Source organism: Pempheris klunzingeri, chromosome 21, assembly GCF_042242105.1.
Source record: "Pempheris klunzingeri isolate RE-2024b chromosome 21, fPemKlu1.hap1, whole genome shotgun sequence".
Lineage (NCBI taxonomy): Eukaryota > Metazoa > Chordata > Actinopteri > Acropomatiformes > Pempheridae > Pempheris > Pempheris klunzingeri.
The window spans coordinates 3925645-3940846 of NC_092032.1; the positions used below are offsets into that span (position 1 = coordinate 3925645).

At 46.1% G+C, this 15202-nt stretch overlaps 2 protein-coding genes across 2 annotated transcripts in view; both read right to left on the minus strand.

Annotated features, from left to right (window-relative positions):
• Positions 1–5719, minus strand: part of kcnh2b (potassium voltage-gated channel, subfamily H (eag-related), member 2b) — a 197199-nt gene extending 191480 nt beyond the window's left edge. Inside the window, exon 1 of the mRNA XM_070852586.1 lies at positions 5644–5719. Within this exon, the coding sequence (XP_070708687.1) occupies positions 5644–5719 (76 nt within the window). The remainder of the gene's footprint in view (positions 1–5643) is intronic.
• A 3265-nt stretch (positions 5720–8984) lies between these two features.
• The window catches only part of sspo (SCO-spondin), a 70549-nt gene continuing 64331 nt past the window's right edge, over positions 8985–15202 (minus strand). Inside the window, exons 114-117 of the mRNA XM_070853329.1 lie at positions 14511–14571; positions 13842–13972; positions 11619–11769; positions 8985–9044 (exon numbers count right to left, since the gene is read on the minus strand). Coding sequence (XP_070709430.1) covers positions 9022–9044; positions 11619–11769; positions 13842–13972; positions 14511–14571 — 366 coding nt within the window. The 3' untranslated portion in view covers positions 8985–9021. The remainder of the gene's footprint in view (positions 9045–11618; positions 11770–13841; positions 13973–14510; positions 14572–15202) is intronic.

Below are 15202 nucleotides of genomic sequence, written 5' to 3' on the forward strand. Positions count from 1 at the left end.
GACCGATCCAGCTTATCTATCTTGTTTATCTTGATGGGGGGTATTTTTTGCAGGCACGGAAAATGGAAAGTGTGAACTCAAAAGCACACACACACACACACACACACACACATACGACACACTCAACTTCCTCCCTTGCAGCAGGTGCTATGTTGCCCGGTTGGATGCATGCCTATTTGAAATCAGAAGGCAGTTAGGCATGGCGACACAGTGGGCGTCTGCTGGGCACCAGCAAGACGCAGAGAGGTAAAGGGGTGAGGAAGAGAGAAAACAGGTTGTCAAATGAGACAAAGAGCAGAGAGAAGGAAGGTGCGAGATGGAGAGGGAGGGCAGTGAGAAAGAGGAGTGTTTACAAGCTCCATGGGTTTACAAGTGTGTGCGTGCACTCCCTTCTGTGTGTGTGTGTGTGTGTGTGTGTGTCTGTGTTCTTTTGTGCTCCCACTTGGTAACATGTGTGGGTGTATGTGTATGAACGGGAGAAAGAAAAGAAGACAGGAGCAGCGACAGGGAGGAAAGACAGTGTGTGTGTGTGTGTGTGTGTGTGTGTGTGTGTGAGAGACGAGTGATTTCACACCAATAAAGTGCAATCATGAGGCACTGAGTCACTCCTGACCTCAGCACCAGCGTAGCAGTGTTGTTGTGTTCACACACTCTGAGTGGAACAGATGGAGCAGAGGAATAAAGCAAACCAGTGAAGAAGAATCCTGGATTTATTCCGCGCTGGTACAGTAAAGCAACGGTGAAACCTTTATGTAGAGGAATTTTGATACTTCGAGATTTTCTCCGCACCTGGAGGAAGAAGCTCAACGATGGCGGCACGAGTTTGTGTATCGCTGTCACAGCAGACATGAAAGTAGATGATTCCAATAAGGCGCCCTTGAACGTCTCCTCGCAGCTTAATACATGAACGCAGGCCATATGTTGCTGTGTGTGTGTGTGTGTGTGCACTCGGCAGCAGTCACACATCTTTTCACTGAAGGCATCTCCTCCTCCCTGCACTAGGAACATCAAGGCTCTGCGTCTTATGCAACTCGAAGCACGAGGAAGCACAGACGCACCGAGCTCTGAACGCTCAGGTGGACGAACTGCTGCTGCTGCAGCCGAACAGCAGGCCCGACGGACCGACACAAGCTGGAGAGGAACATTGCCGAGTGTTGAAGGCAATAGGAGCATTTATCTTCAAACTGACTTGCAGTTTCTCGCGCATGCTACATTTTGCTAATACATCATTAGCGGTGGCATGTTGTCATTCGTCCTCCTACCTGTCCTCAAAACTGGTTATGTTTTATGCCAATGTATGACTGACTGTCGAAGCCAAAAAGACGAGCTCCCTCAGTCACATTCTACAGGGTACAAAGGATAAGGCAGGTTCTTTATTCTTCTTCTATGTTCTTCTTATTGTCAGCAAATCCCAGGAAGAGACCAAAACCAACAATATATTCTGTGTCTGTGTCTGACTTCCCTGTCTGTGGCATCAAGCCCATTAGTTCCTAGTGAGCACAAAAAGCTTTCAGAACGGGCTGCAAATATAAAGCCAGTAAAACACTGAAGTTACTTAGCAAAGGTTACTCAGAGAGGAGGATATGGTGTATTTGTTTGGAGCTATATCTTGCTGCATTAGTGTGTTTGTCCAGGTGCAGGGTGCTGTATGTTGGATTTACTCACAATAAAGCTGCAATGTCTTGTTTCTGTGTGACAATCTGATTACTTGATGTTAGATTTCAGGATATAAGACACACTTCCATCAGTGTCTCATTTCTCTGTATATAGAGTTCATGTCTGCCTAAAACCGGAGCCAATCACGTGTGAGCGTGCTCTGTGCTATCAGAACTAGTTGCTCCAGTGAACACTGATAGTAACAGACAGCATCCAGTTAGGTGAGCGACACTAAGAGCTGTTACTAAAAGACGGAGAATGTAGTATTACCCGCTGTGGACTAATATTGTCCTGTTTCCTGCTCTGCATGTATGTGTGTGTGTGTGTGTGTGTGCGCAGGAGGGTGGGCGGGTATTTGGGTGGTGGAACCGAAGGGGCAGTTGCCATGGCAATGAGGTGTTTGTACTTGGGAGCATCCTCCCCGGAGAGCAGCGGCTTTGATGCTCGCAATTGGGCAGAAGTTTTCTCTGAGGATCGTCGAACAGACAACAACACATGACCCGGGAGGTTGCTGTGACCTCATATTGAGGCCAAATGGGTTGTTGTTTGTTGCTGGGGAGGCACACGATTGGTCTCTGCAGTCTAATGTGTGTGGGATGCAGCACGGCTACCGGGCGAGGAGGATCACAGCACAGCGAGAGGAAAGGGTTACATGCCCGGAGGATCAGAGTACAGCAAGTAGAGCAGTCTGAAGTCAGAGGATAAGACTGGAAAACACGAGGGTTACATTTTCAGCAATGTCTGAAAACGGCCTCCAGTGTGTGGTGCAGCCGCTGATCTAACACAGTTTTGTTTTAAAGGTGGAATCAAGTTTTCTTTATTGTCCAAATAGGACTATTCTTTCTTCATTCAGAACAAATGGAAAACATCGCAACATGTTGTACCCCATAAATTATGCATTCTTTGTCAGAGCCACTTACAAACGAGTAGGTCTCAAAACAAACAGCACACCCTTTGGCCAATCGGTGCGATTTCATAATACACCAGCATGGAGAAATGAGGAGCGATGGATTATGTGCTATCGTTCACATAATTCTGTCATGGTGGAGCGTTAACGCTGATTCGTGCTCATGATTTGGTCACAATGTGATCAGTGGTATCTACAACAGCAGGCCAGGAGCTTGGCACTGAGAACAGAAACACAAAGTCCAAATGCCCATTATTGACAGATATAAATGAAAGAGGGGTATTGGTTTATATTTAGTAAAATCATGATGTCCTCACAAGTCTGTGTATGGATTTGTAAAGACCCTCCCACTGATTGGTCACCTCCTCGCATAAGCGAAGATCCCGCTCCTAATCAACTGTCCTCCAGTGGACCCATCAATAATCCGAGGACCAGCTATGACCTCTTGCTCATCTCTGTCTGCTAATTCAATAAACAGCTGTGTCCTACAAATCAATACAAACAGCTACTGTGCATTGCCGCCCAGGCTGCCTGGTGACTGTCTGACTTGTCTCCTGGTTGGATGCATGCTCCATAAAGCTGCTGTTAATGTGAACTCATAGCTCTTTATATATACAGAGAGAGAGATGCTCCATGTTTAAAAAAGAAAATACATATATTGTATAGTAATGGACCACAAATGTATCCTACATAGGTGATACAAGAGTCTCAAATCAACTTCAGTGTGAAAACATGAAAACAACAACTTCAGAACCACCTTTAGCTTGGTGACTGGCTGGGATCTGAGGATTTCCCTGTATGTAAAGAGGACTGCCATCTGTTCATCTGGCATGAGATCCGAGCTACTCTGTGCACAGTTCCTAGTATATGTTCCTCAGAAGCTCAGCGCACAGCTCTTCTCGTCCTGAGGGCTGCAGTTCAGCCACGTAGCCAGCAGAAAACAGCCACAAGCAGCTGAAGTACTGACTCGACATCTCAGATGTGCTGCTCAGACCGGCCTCTTGGATGCATTCACCTTCTCACTGGAACTTGTCTGAGTCTGAGTGCTCATTAACTGTCAGAGACAGATTTTATAAATAGCCTTTAAACTTGACAGTAAAATCACAATATGTTTTTTTTATCCCCCGAAACAAATTCAGGACATTCAGCTGGTAAAAACCGGGTCTAAAGAATCATTTTATTCTTTATTTCCAGCTGATGGAATATGATCTGTGCACTTCCACCGCACAGTCCACGTCCTGATGAAAACTCCCCCAAAATGATCAAAACAAAAATGAGTTCTGTGGAAACACACGGCAGTCCTTTTTAAAGGCAGAGAACAGAAGTGAAACTGGGTGCAGGAGAATCAGCTGTTTGAGATGGAAGCCTCTGCCTTCTGTTCCCTCAGCTCGGGATAACATGAGAGGAGTGGGCTCAAGTTTCAGTGATGTGGAGTGGTGGGGTCAAAGCTAGATCAAAGGAAGACTGGGGAGGACTGACACTGGGCCTGAAGAACTCCTCGGCTGCATCTGCAAATATTCCCAGTGCGCTGCAGTTTGAATTCACTCATTGGCTTTATTAAAAAAAAAAACGGTGGAATTAATAAGATCACCATCATCGGCGTGCTCTGTTATCCCAACCCAAAGCCTGCAATAACCGCAAAACAGAAAATTCTTCTGAAGGTCTGAGCCACTGGCAGAGGACATGGGAAGCAGTGGATGGAGGTTATGAGCCCCTCAGGTGAAGGTTCCTCTCCCCCAGGCTGTAACAGCTGATCTCTGCTCCTCTCCTACACAATCATCCACCGCTCAGAGAAGCTTTCTGCCACACCCGAACCACTCAAATCTGCTGCCAGGATATGAACACATGTTCACCTTCATCCACACTCGTCAGGATGGAAACATAAGTGCTGCCTGATTCATGTCAATGACTTAACTTCAGCCTCAATTATTCAACTTCGCTGCACCCGTGTGGAGTCGCTTTTCAGCACCAGTGTCAGGAAACTAGGTGTTTGTACACCAAAAGGCTTCCCGGTCACACCTGGTCTGAAGCTCAGCTGCTGCCGTGACATCACCACTCAGCCCAGCAGCTTCACGGTGATGTACGGTGGCAGGCAGGCAGGCAGGCACACTCACTAAGTAGATGGTACCCCAAGAGTTCAAGGTTGGTCGAGAGTTGTTTCTCCCCAGGTGTGTTTCACTTCAGCTCTCCTTGTGCTTCACTCTACAGTAAATGTAATCAGCTGGGCTGTCAGAATCCTAAAATGACTAAAAGTTAATGACGCACAACACCTCAGGTATAATAACATCGTCCTCATCTCCTTCGTCAGCCTTCAGGGGAATTTCCACTGGAAATGTGGTGCTGTGGCTGCAGAGGCACATTTGAAGTCTGGTCACACAGTAAGAGACGGGAAAAAAAAAAAAAAGAAGGGGGGAATGATTTGCATCAGAGATAACACCTCTGCAGGTGCACGGGGCCTGGGTACTGAGAGGTGTAGGGGCCATCAGACGTGGCGCCCCTGGGCTCTATGAAAGATTCAGGAGCTCAGACATAGTGGTTGTTTATGTGGCTCAGTAGTGCAGATTAATTGGTGGCTGTCCGGTTTTTCTGAATAAAAACTCATTTACATTTCCACACCAGTTCAGACGGACACAGCAGAGCCCCCGGCCCCAGGGCGACTACAGGGGTCCCTTCCTGAGGATTGCTCTCTCTCTGATTTTGTCACAGCAGAGATGGCAGATGTCTGCTGCAGCTGCAAGGATCGGACACTAAATTCTGTAAGTTCACAGTCCAGACCTCCACAAGCTGAGACACTAGTCACTGCCAGACTGTCCCTTAGTATGATGTGGGGGGGGGAGAGTCTTCACCTGACTACCATGAGCATTGTCTTCACTCATCTCACATTTCAGCTGCTGGAACACCACCGGCTATGAACCCTGCCTCAGCAAACATGATTATTAGACTAATTCTGGACTAAAACAGCAGCTGGAAGCCTCCATCGTTACGGTGGCTTTCTCAAACAGCCTTTGGATCATTTGCAAACGGTCCTCGAGTACCTTAATGAGACAGGTTAGAAACGCAGAACAAGACCGTGATCTTACTTTGACTGTCGAATTTCCTGATGATGGTGTCTAGGAAGGTGTTCTGAGGAGCCACATGGCCCCTCCGAACCGGCATCTTCGCTGCTGCGGCGCCTGGACTTTGAGAGACTTTGCAGGACTTTGGATAATATCACACCGAGGGTTTCCAGTCCCCGCAGCCGAGCGCGCGATGCTCCCCACTACTCCCCCTGCATGGACACTCCACACTGACAGGTCAGCGGCAGTAATCCGACCAGGGGCCAAAGTTTCCCCAAGTTGGTGGTGGAGTGGAGGGGGGGGGGTGGGGTGGGGAGAGACGGTGGCCAGTCGTGGCTCTCCCTCCTGGAGAGAGGAGCGGAGGAGAGTCCTGGAAAGGAGGCGCTCTGTACGCACGGCAGGACCGAGCCGCTTCAGCCTCCGGTCTCCGGGCTGAGAGGGGCGAGGGTGTCTGTTTGTGTCCCCTGGGGGGGGGGGGGGGGGAAGGGGGGGGGGGCTGTCAGCTGATATTTCTTCCTGCTCTCACACTCGGCGGAGCGCAGCAGAGCTCTCATCCCGCGCCGCAGCTCGCTGTTGTGGAGCACACCCCGCAAGCATTCCGCCGAGCGTCGCTGGAGCCATAGCTGGTGCGCCGGGCTGCGCTTTCATCAGGCTGTGCCTCCTTCTTCCTCCTCCTCCTCCTCCTCCTCCTCCTCCTACTGGCTCAGTGTCAGTGTGTTTAACTCGGGAGGGAAGCAACACTCGGGGGGGGGGGGTTAAGAGAAAAGAGCAGAGCGCACATCCGCAGCTCCAGTCGCCCCTGACGATGTGTTTGGAGGTGTTCTCAGTATCTCTCTTCCTCTTCCTCCTCCTCCTCCTCCTCTTCCTCCTCCTCGCCGTGCGCTCTGTCGGATGACTTCAGCTCCAACGGCGTCTCGCTGCGCCTCTTTAACCCTTTGCTCATCACGAGCTGAAGCGAACAGCTCACGTCTGAAGGTGGAGGAACTAGTAAATGCGCTCCCAGCAGTTTAGACTCCCCAGAGAGGTGTCACATGTAGTGGTTCTGCCCTCAGAGGGGGGGGTGGGGGCTTCATCACGCACCTGCTCTGCAGCCAACAGGTGTTCTGTTGGGCTCTCTTTGTGGGAGGGGTCTGTCTGAAGCACACACAGGTGCATCAGCTGTGCTTTACCGCACCTACCCGGAGGCTGCTCCAGGATCAGTTTGAACGTCGCCAGCAGATGCGGCTGTTGCGCTGCTGGTGTGTGTGTGTGTGTGTTTTAGGGCCGGATGGGATGGGGAGTCACCACTCTGGCTGCTCAGTGACGTCACACTGCCGGGGTTTCCCCCCTTCCGTCACGCTGGGGATGATGCCTTCATGAACTGTAGGATACTGCAGGATCTCCGACCCGGTGCCGATCGGAGATGCGTGTTGATGCCGTTCACGTCCAGTGACGCGCAGACACGGTGGGGTGTGTTCTTGGTGTCAGACATGAGATGCAAGAGATTTTTCTTAATGCTGCTGAATGATAAAATGGATTCCTCTACGTGCTGTCTGGTGTTGTGATGCCTTTTTAACTTTCATTTGAAACATTTGATGGGGTCCACGTTTCAGTGATGGGTTCAGGGAGCACTGACTCGTGCCCTCATGTGTGTGCTTGGAAACAGAAAAGCACTGTATGGGGGGGCTGATGCTTCATTTTGGAAATCAAGCAAAAAAAAAGGGAGAACTTAGCCAGCTTCTATGAGGCCAATAAATAGAAACATGGATCAGTGGTAAATCAATCAATATGGCGACAGGAAGCACAGTGAGCTGGCCTTACTCAGGAAATCAACCTCCTGAAGTCACTGTGATGCAAGAACAGACGTGTGCTTCACTTTTGAGTGCATTTGAACGCAGCAGCGAACAAAGCTCAGCACCCTCATGTCTCCCTGAGAGCCCCTTTAGCTCCATTAGAGGAAGGTTTTTATAATCAACTCAGGGACGTAACAGGCCTCTGGCTGAGTGAACCTTCCCTGGTTTGACTTGTGTAAGACGAGGCCCCAAAGCAACACTGCTGCTCACTGGATGCATTCATCAAAATGACCTGAATGCATTCTGGTTTTTTTCTTCCCCAGCTATCAGTGTTTTAATGATCGGTGGGACATGATGAATGGTAGCCTTGCGTTTGGACGACGCCCGAGGAGCTATCCATCACCATGTGACATTTTAGTATGAATTAAAAATGTGTCGGTTCTCGCTCTTATTCCACAACAGCAGCGGTGTTTACTACAGCAGGCTGAGAGGCAGAGGAGGCCGCCGTCAGCTTTCCCTTCAACTCCCTTATTTAGTCAGGGGGACAGAGAGAGAGGAATGGGGAGGAGAGGAGAGGAGGAGGGGAGGGGAGGAGGAGGAGGAGGAGGAGGAGAGGGGGTAGGTGGAAAAGAAAAAAGGCGGTTTGTGATCATAGATGATACAGAGCCCAGCCTGTCAAACTCTTTGTGTATCACCAGTGTACACACAAAGGTTAGACAGAAGGAGTGTTTAGTGAGTCCTTAATGTCTTTCACCTTGTGGAAAAGCTCCGGGCGTCACTTTGACACCATCAGCCATCAGAAATATCACTATATACAACAAGAACAATATTTACAGGGAAACATTTTTGTTAACGTTCCAACTTCATTTATTCAGCACAAAGTACAAACTTTGATCTGTGTCCTTCCTCCCTTCCTTAAACTACCATCATCCACTTGGGAGCTAAACTGTAAAGCAGTGATTTCTAATCAACGACACACTGCAGCATGCATGAATATAAATGTTATACTTTCCCTTTAAAAGTGGTTAAATTTAGACTTTTATATCTTGGACATGTGACCGCTGTTGATAATCTCAGCTGGGTATTTGTATCAGGTGAGGAGGTTGGAGCTCAGGGCACTACTAATTAATGAGAAATAGATTCTTAAAAAGACAGAAAGTATCATCCACGTGTAAAAATGTTTATTAAAACTGCACTGTAAACATGGAAGAATATCTAACCAGTGACTGCTGGTACATATCATATCTTTTTTTTTTGTTTTTTTTTACACATACAAATGAAACATATTTCAGAACAGGTCTTACTGGGATTGTATCTTTTAACACAACTATAAACATACAGTAGGACAGGCTGTACAGGCTGAAGAGCAAAGACTAGAAACATGGAACTCTACCATCAGCACGCACATCTGCTCACATGCTGACTACACAACACAGTGTCTCCATCATCCATCCACTGACCATCCATCCATCCATTCATCCAAGCATCATCCATACATCCACCAACTGAATTTCAGTGCGGTACTCTCACTTGATGGTGTTAATATTCCTACTGTGCTCACCCTCTCTAGTGTGTAGACACACACACACACAGACATCCTCACACACACACACACACTTGGCAGACTGGCTCAGCGTCTGGACAGGTCACCCCCTGTGAAGAGGAGAAAGAGTGATGGAATCATAACTCCGCTCAGCTTTTACCTGCAATAACTTCACACACACGCGTTTGAAAAGCAAAGTGCCGCCTCTGCAGGATCAAAGACGGAGATCGAGTGTCTCTAAAAGCACCTCCTCCTCCTCCTCCTCCTCATTCAGAAGCACGTGTGAACAGAATGACTTTCTCTATTCTGGGATCAGACCTGTGTCTGTGATAAGTGTGTGTGTGTGTGTGTGTGTGTGTCACGAGCCAGAGCGCCAGAGAGAAATGAGAAAACTTTTAGTGGCAGTTAATAGCGGTGAGAGTGTGTGAGTACGTATGGCAGCAGCCACACTCTATCAAAGATTGATAGCTGTAGAGAGCAAATCTGTCATATGTGATGTCCGCAGGAGTGTAGTGCCGGCAGAGGGACACGAGCGGGGGGGGATGTTCTGTGTCATATGTGGCTACATCCAATTAGCTAACGCAATCAGCCATGTTGATGAATGGATTAGCACATAATTGCTTTGGAGGTGGGATCCTTGATTGAATTATTCACGGAGAGCAAAGGCAAATGTATGTTTCGCTCAGATTAGAGTACGTGTGTGTGTGTGTGTGTGTGTGTGTGTGAATCTATGTAAATGTACGTATGTGGTGTTAATGGGAAGTGACTGAAAAAGAGACGGACGCCACGGTGGAGCGTTTCAGCCGCTCGTTGCTGCCCTCTATGAACTACAGCGTCTACACTGGCCTCACAGTCAGTGGCATCACAACGGGTTTTTGCTGTGGATGAGCTCCAAAAGCTAACCATGTTTGAGCCAAGCGGTCAAGGTCTCTATGTTATTTCACGCTGAGAAACAATCTCACTCTTTGGAATAAAATCTGTTCTTGAAATCCCAATTGGAATGCTTCCACAGTGACAATCCAAACGTCCTTTAGGGATTACGTGTCCAAGTGTGAAAGTGTTACTTCCAAACAGGCAAATGTTATTTTTTGTTTGTTTTACATCATGTGCAATCTCCAGTTCTATTCTACTGCCTTTCTAAATAGCTTTTCTGAGTATGTGTAGGTTACATTAAGTTAAAATGTATTTATATTAGTTCAATGTACCAAATCCTGCAGTGCTGGATGAGCAATAACCGTTCCCTGGTTAAGTTATGCTTGGAAACGCAGTGCTATTAAAGTTTCTGTTGCAGCAACTGGATTATAACGTTGAAGCGTGGAGGAACGATTAAAGGTGCATCTCGTATTATGTTTATTTGTTATTTGCCTTACTGCATGCATGTTAATGGTAGCTAGGAGGGTGAATAACTATTTCAAGTTGGTTAACTACATGATGACACTGTTGAAGATTTTCATCTGATTGAGTTCAAAAACATTATTATTATTATTTTTTTTTTTTTACACATACAAATGAAACATACACTACTCACAAAAAGTTAGGGATATTCGGCTTTCAGGTGAAATTTCAGGATGAACCTAAAATGCATTCTAACCTTTCCAGGTGAACTTAATGTGACCTTCTCTAAACCTTTGAATGCACATGTCCAACTGTTCAGTGTCTCAGTACTTTCTGCACCAGCTGCTGTTCTCTAACAAGAAGCTTAACAGCAACATTCACCACAGGTTTGATCCATGAATCCACCAATACATTTCCTGCTTCAGTTAGAATTGGTATTTAAACAGTCCTCCTCATCCTGCTGTTCACATTCTGACATCATGAGACCAAGACGACACCTAACAGTTGATCAGCAGCACCTCAACACTGGAGGCTTCAAACAGGAAGTCCTCAGACGGAGGTGTTCACTGAGCTTAGAGGGTCACAGAGTGTCATCAGGAGGTTGGAACAGTGATACAGAGACTGGAAGAGTCACAGAAAGGAGAGGAGTGGACGTCCTTTGGCCACATCCCAATTTATTGAGACACTGAAAATGTTTTGTTGTGGTATACCTACCACTGTTGGTAGATTTTCTTTCAATAAATTGTTTAAGATGAATAAAATGACCATTGCATGCTTCTACTTAAATGCCCTACTTTCATGATATAATATCACTGTAGCATTCACTTTTTACATTTTCCATAGATTTCACCTGAAAGTTGAATATCCCTAACTTTTTGTGAGTAGTGTATTTCAGAACAGGTCTTACTGGGATTGTATCCGAGGTCTTTTAACACAACTATAAACATAGAGTAGGACAGGCTGTACAGGCTGAAGAAGAAGAAGACTAGAAACATGGAACTGAAAGATCACTGAAAGATTGAAGGCCACAATGATATATCTCACCAGGATGTTAAAGGATGGTCATGTATGTATATACAGTAGTTGCTTCTTGTCTGAGAGACAGACAAAGTGTGTTCACAGTCCAGTACAATACAGTACAGTAGAGTACATTATCTATTACTGTGTCGAACCTGGACATTGTGCCGTACACTTTGCTTTGCCTAGCACTTCCAAACCTTCTTCTCGATGTGTCTGCTGGGAGCCTGCAGTGTGTGTCAGCATCTTTACATATATTTAAATGCTCAGTTCTCGCACTGACATGAGATACGCACATGGAAATCCACTCGGCCACATTCATTATTACGCACCTTGGCAGCTGGTGCATTCGCAGCTGTGTATGACAGGCAGGACGACGGGCTCGCTCTCTCCGTTCTCACACTGTAAGCTCAGGAAACGGACCGGGTGGTCAGGGTCCAGCCGGTAACTACAGCACTCGCAAACTGACTGAAGGTAGGGCTCCTGTAGAGACGGAGAGAAGGGAGGAAAGGAGGATGAGATGGCGCATGAAAGACGCAGAAGGTGAAATAAGAGGGTGGGAAGTCAACAAATCAATCAGTCTTTATTCACACAAATGTTATCTTAAGACTCTTTCTATTCAAAATTAAGGATTCAAGAATCCCCACATGGGCAAACATCAGGTATTATATTAGGCAACAGTGGCAGGAAGAACTTTAACGGGAAGAAACCTGGAACAGAACCAGGCTCAGAGGTGGGCGGCTTTCTGTCAGGATCCATGTTGGGTGTGGGTGGGACAGACACAGAGACGCACAGCAATCAATGACCATAGTACGGATATTAAATATATTACTGATAACAGGAATATGACTAATAATGTATATGAACAATAATAACATGACTAATAATAGAACATCTGCAGCAGCATGGAAGCCAGAGCAGAGAGCGAAGTGAGGAAAAAGTTTGAAGGAGGTGCATGTGGATTGGCAGACCTGATATATACGAGAGGAGAGGAGGAGGGTAGAGAAATCAGAAACCCTTAATATTATATTAAAGGCTATGAACTAGAGTATAGAGAGGAAAGATATATTAATAACACATCAACACACAATAAAATAAACACATTTCCCGTGGTGCATCTGAAAATATGAACTCACAGCAGACCCTGGTGTAAAGCTCCACAAGGATGTTATTTTCTATATTAATCAAACACGAAAGAAGTCGCTCTCACTGTTGAAGCCGTAGAGAGTTATTATCAAACTCTGCAGCTCTGCAGAGCTTTGCAGCCTCTTTTAGCCACTTGGTTTCATTGCCCTGCACCCTCTGAGTCTCTTTTCAGACAGCTTTCTGTAGCAGGCAGGCCCTAATTAGCTCACTGTACGCTGCCCACAACCAATGGCATTCAGTCAGTCTTCTGCTGCTAAATATTAGCCATTAGCAGCTGTAGGTACAGATGTTTGTCAGGCAAAGTTGAAAGGAGAATAAATATGGGAATCATTTATCAAATGGACACAAACACCACCCTAAATGAGTGCCAACGCTAAACCTGTAGCCATTAAAACTGTGTTTTTCAGGTCACTGTGAAGTTCTTCTGCCCTTAAGTGGGAAGAAAATGAATAAATGCAAGAACATATCATTATGCAATAGAGAGCAGCAGCTAATTCAAAGCAGCGTTTGTACATTTTTGGCCACTTGCGATTTTCACTCTTCTTCTCGCTCTGCTTTTGGTCTCCACTGACTGCTGAGAGAAATGTCTGGCTCTGTAGCCGATCCACCAGCTAGCTGCTAACTTTGTCTGTCTGCCGTTCGGTGCCGGGCAGGTAGCGCGGGGTCGCTTCATCAGCACGTTTTCACTGAAAACCGTGAGAGTGAGCCAGAATAACAAGCTGAGAGATGCAAAAATACTTCACACATCTGAGGGGAACTGCAAAGTCAGATAATAATTTATAGGCTTTCGAGCTCCTCAAATACAGTTCACATGACAAATTAAAGGTGCAAAAAAAGCTCCTAGAAAGCTGAAACTTTGAGAATTAGATTGTCGGCGTGGTGTTCTGCATTATAGAAATGGCTGCTTCTTGGAAGCTGTGCTCGTGTGTCAAATTAGTGCAGACGCATTAAGACCCAAGGAGCCGTGATTATTGCTTCGTGCACTTTGAAAAGTCCACAGTGTGTGTGTGCATTTAATACTTGAGCTGGTGGTGGGAAAGAGCGTGCCATTCCTGTGAACGTACTCTTGCCTCTTGCAGTCCTGCTGATTAATGAAAAGGGAACTTCTCTGCGCTGCACAGTCACCACTTACCATCCCCGTGTTGCCACAGTAACAGGAGGCAATGACACATTTGGCTGAGCTGATGTTTATTTTTACTAATCTGAGTGAACACTGACTGAGAACAAAGTGATGAGCTTATGGCAGGAAAAAGAAGAAAAAGAAGCAGAGAGAATCACCAGCTGACTCTACATGTGACCCCTGCACAAGATCTTTTTTTCCTGTTCCAGGTCTGATCTCCTGGAGTCTTTACTGCCACTCGTGTTACGTTCACAGAGTAATATCTTGTGTAGCCGTCTCTCCTCTGTACCTCCAGGATGACATCGGTCCGGGACAGGCAGCGTCCCCTACAGAAGCTGACCTCCACGTTGTCAAGCCGACAGTCTCCCTTGGTGATGTTCCTGACCTGCACGTAGCGATGACATTCTGGCACGGGCTCGTCTGACGGAAACACAGAGAAAAAAAAAAGGGGGGGGGGGGGGGGGGAGGGAGGATGAGGGGACAGAGTAAATGGGACTGCAGAGAAGGATAGCACAAAAAACTTGTTCTGCTTTGCTTGAAAAATGAAGAGGAAAAAAAGACAAAAAAAATTTTAAAGAAAAGAGATAAACCAGAGTTCCCTCCAGAGAACACAGTGACATTGCCGTGCTCCCTCGCAGCATGTGATATTTCATCCACTGGGACAAAGACTAAAGCCCCAGTGTACGGTAGCTAATGTAATCTCTCCCTAATTGGGCACTTTTTATAGAGGTTTTCAGCCTCCTAAAAAATGAACAACATAACATTTAAATCCAGTGAAGTGGATTGAAGTCGTGACATGGCATAAAGAGAACGCAGTGATTATGTTTGTTTTTTTTTAACTGAGTCAGGGAACATATACCAGATGTACCTGTGATAACATTTGATTTCTGAATACAGTCTCTGAGTTGATTTGTGGATTTGGTGGCGTGTTTCTTTGCATACTGTATGTTGTACTAACCTGGAAACTTCTTTCTACACACTGGACAGCAGCTGCCTGGTTCCTCCACCTTGACCTCCCCCTGAGAAAGAGACAGCATGAGCCGTGTTTTTAATTTTCTTCAGTCTCTGTTTCACAAAGGGAGGTGCATGATATAAAAAAAAAAAAAATCTCCAGCACACCATCAACACTTACAACCGGTTTATTGCACAGTTCTGGTTGGACATAACTTTGGCAACACATTTCAGTCAACATATGACATCTTAAAAGAAGGACAACAACTCTTAGAGATTAGACTACATTCCTAGAGAGAGGGAGTTGAATTAAAACAAAATATTTAAAGGAGTTAGAAAATCAAGTACAGTTCACAATAAGATAATCTAACAAGACTATCAGGCCTCAGCAGTGCTAGTAGCTCCACATAGACACAGCAGCACTTTGAACTAAATATTAACATCAGTACATTATCAGCTCACAGTGGCTATTCTAATTATCTAATTAGTTGTCTTTGGCTTGTGTTTTAACGGTGTAATTTTGTATTTGCAGCTGCCTCTCTTGGCCAGGACTCTCTTGGAAAAAGAGGTTCTTAATCTCAATGGGATTGTCGTGGTTAAATAAAGGTTAAAAAAAAAAAAAAAAACATGCTGATGGTTTACAGGTATAGTGTTTACCATGTTCAGCATCTTACTTCAGTACAGAACATTCTAACGTTT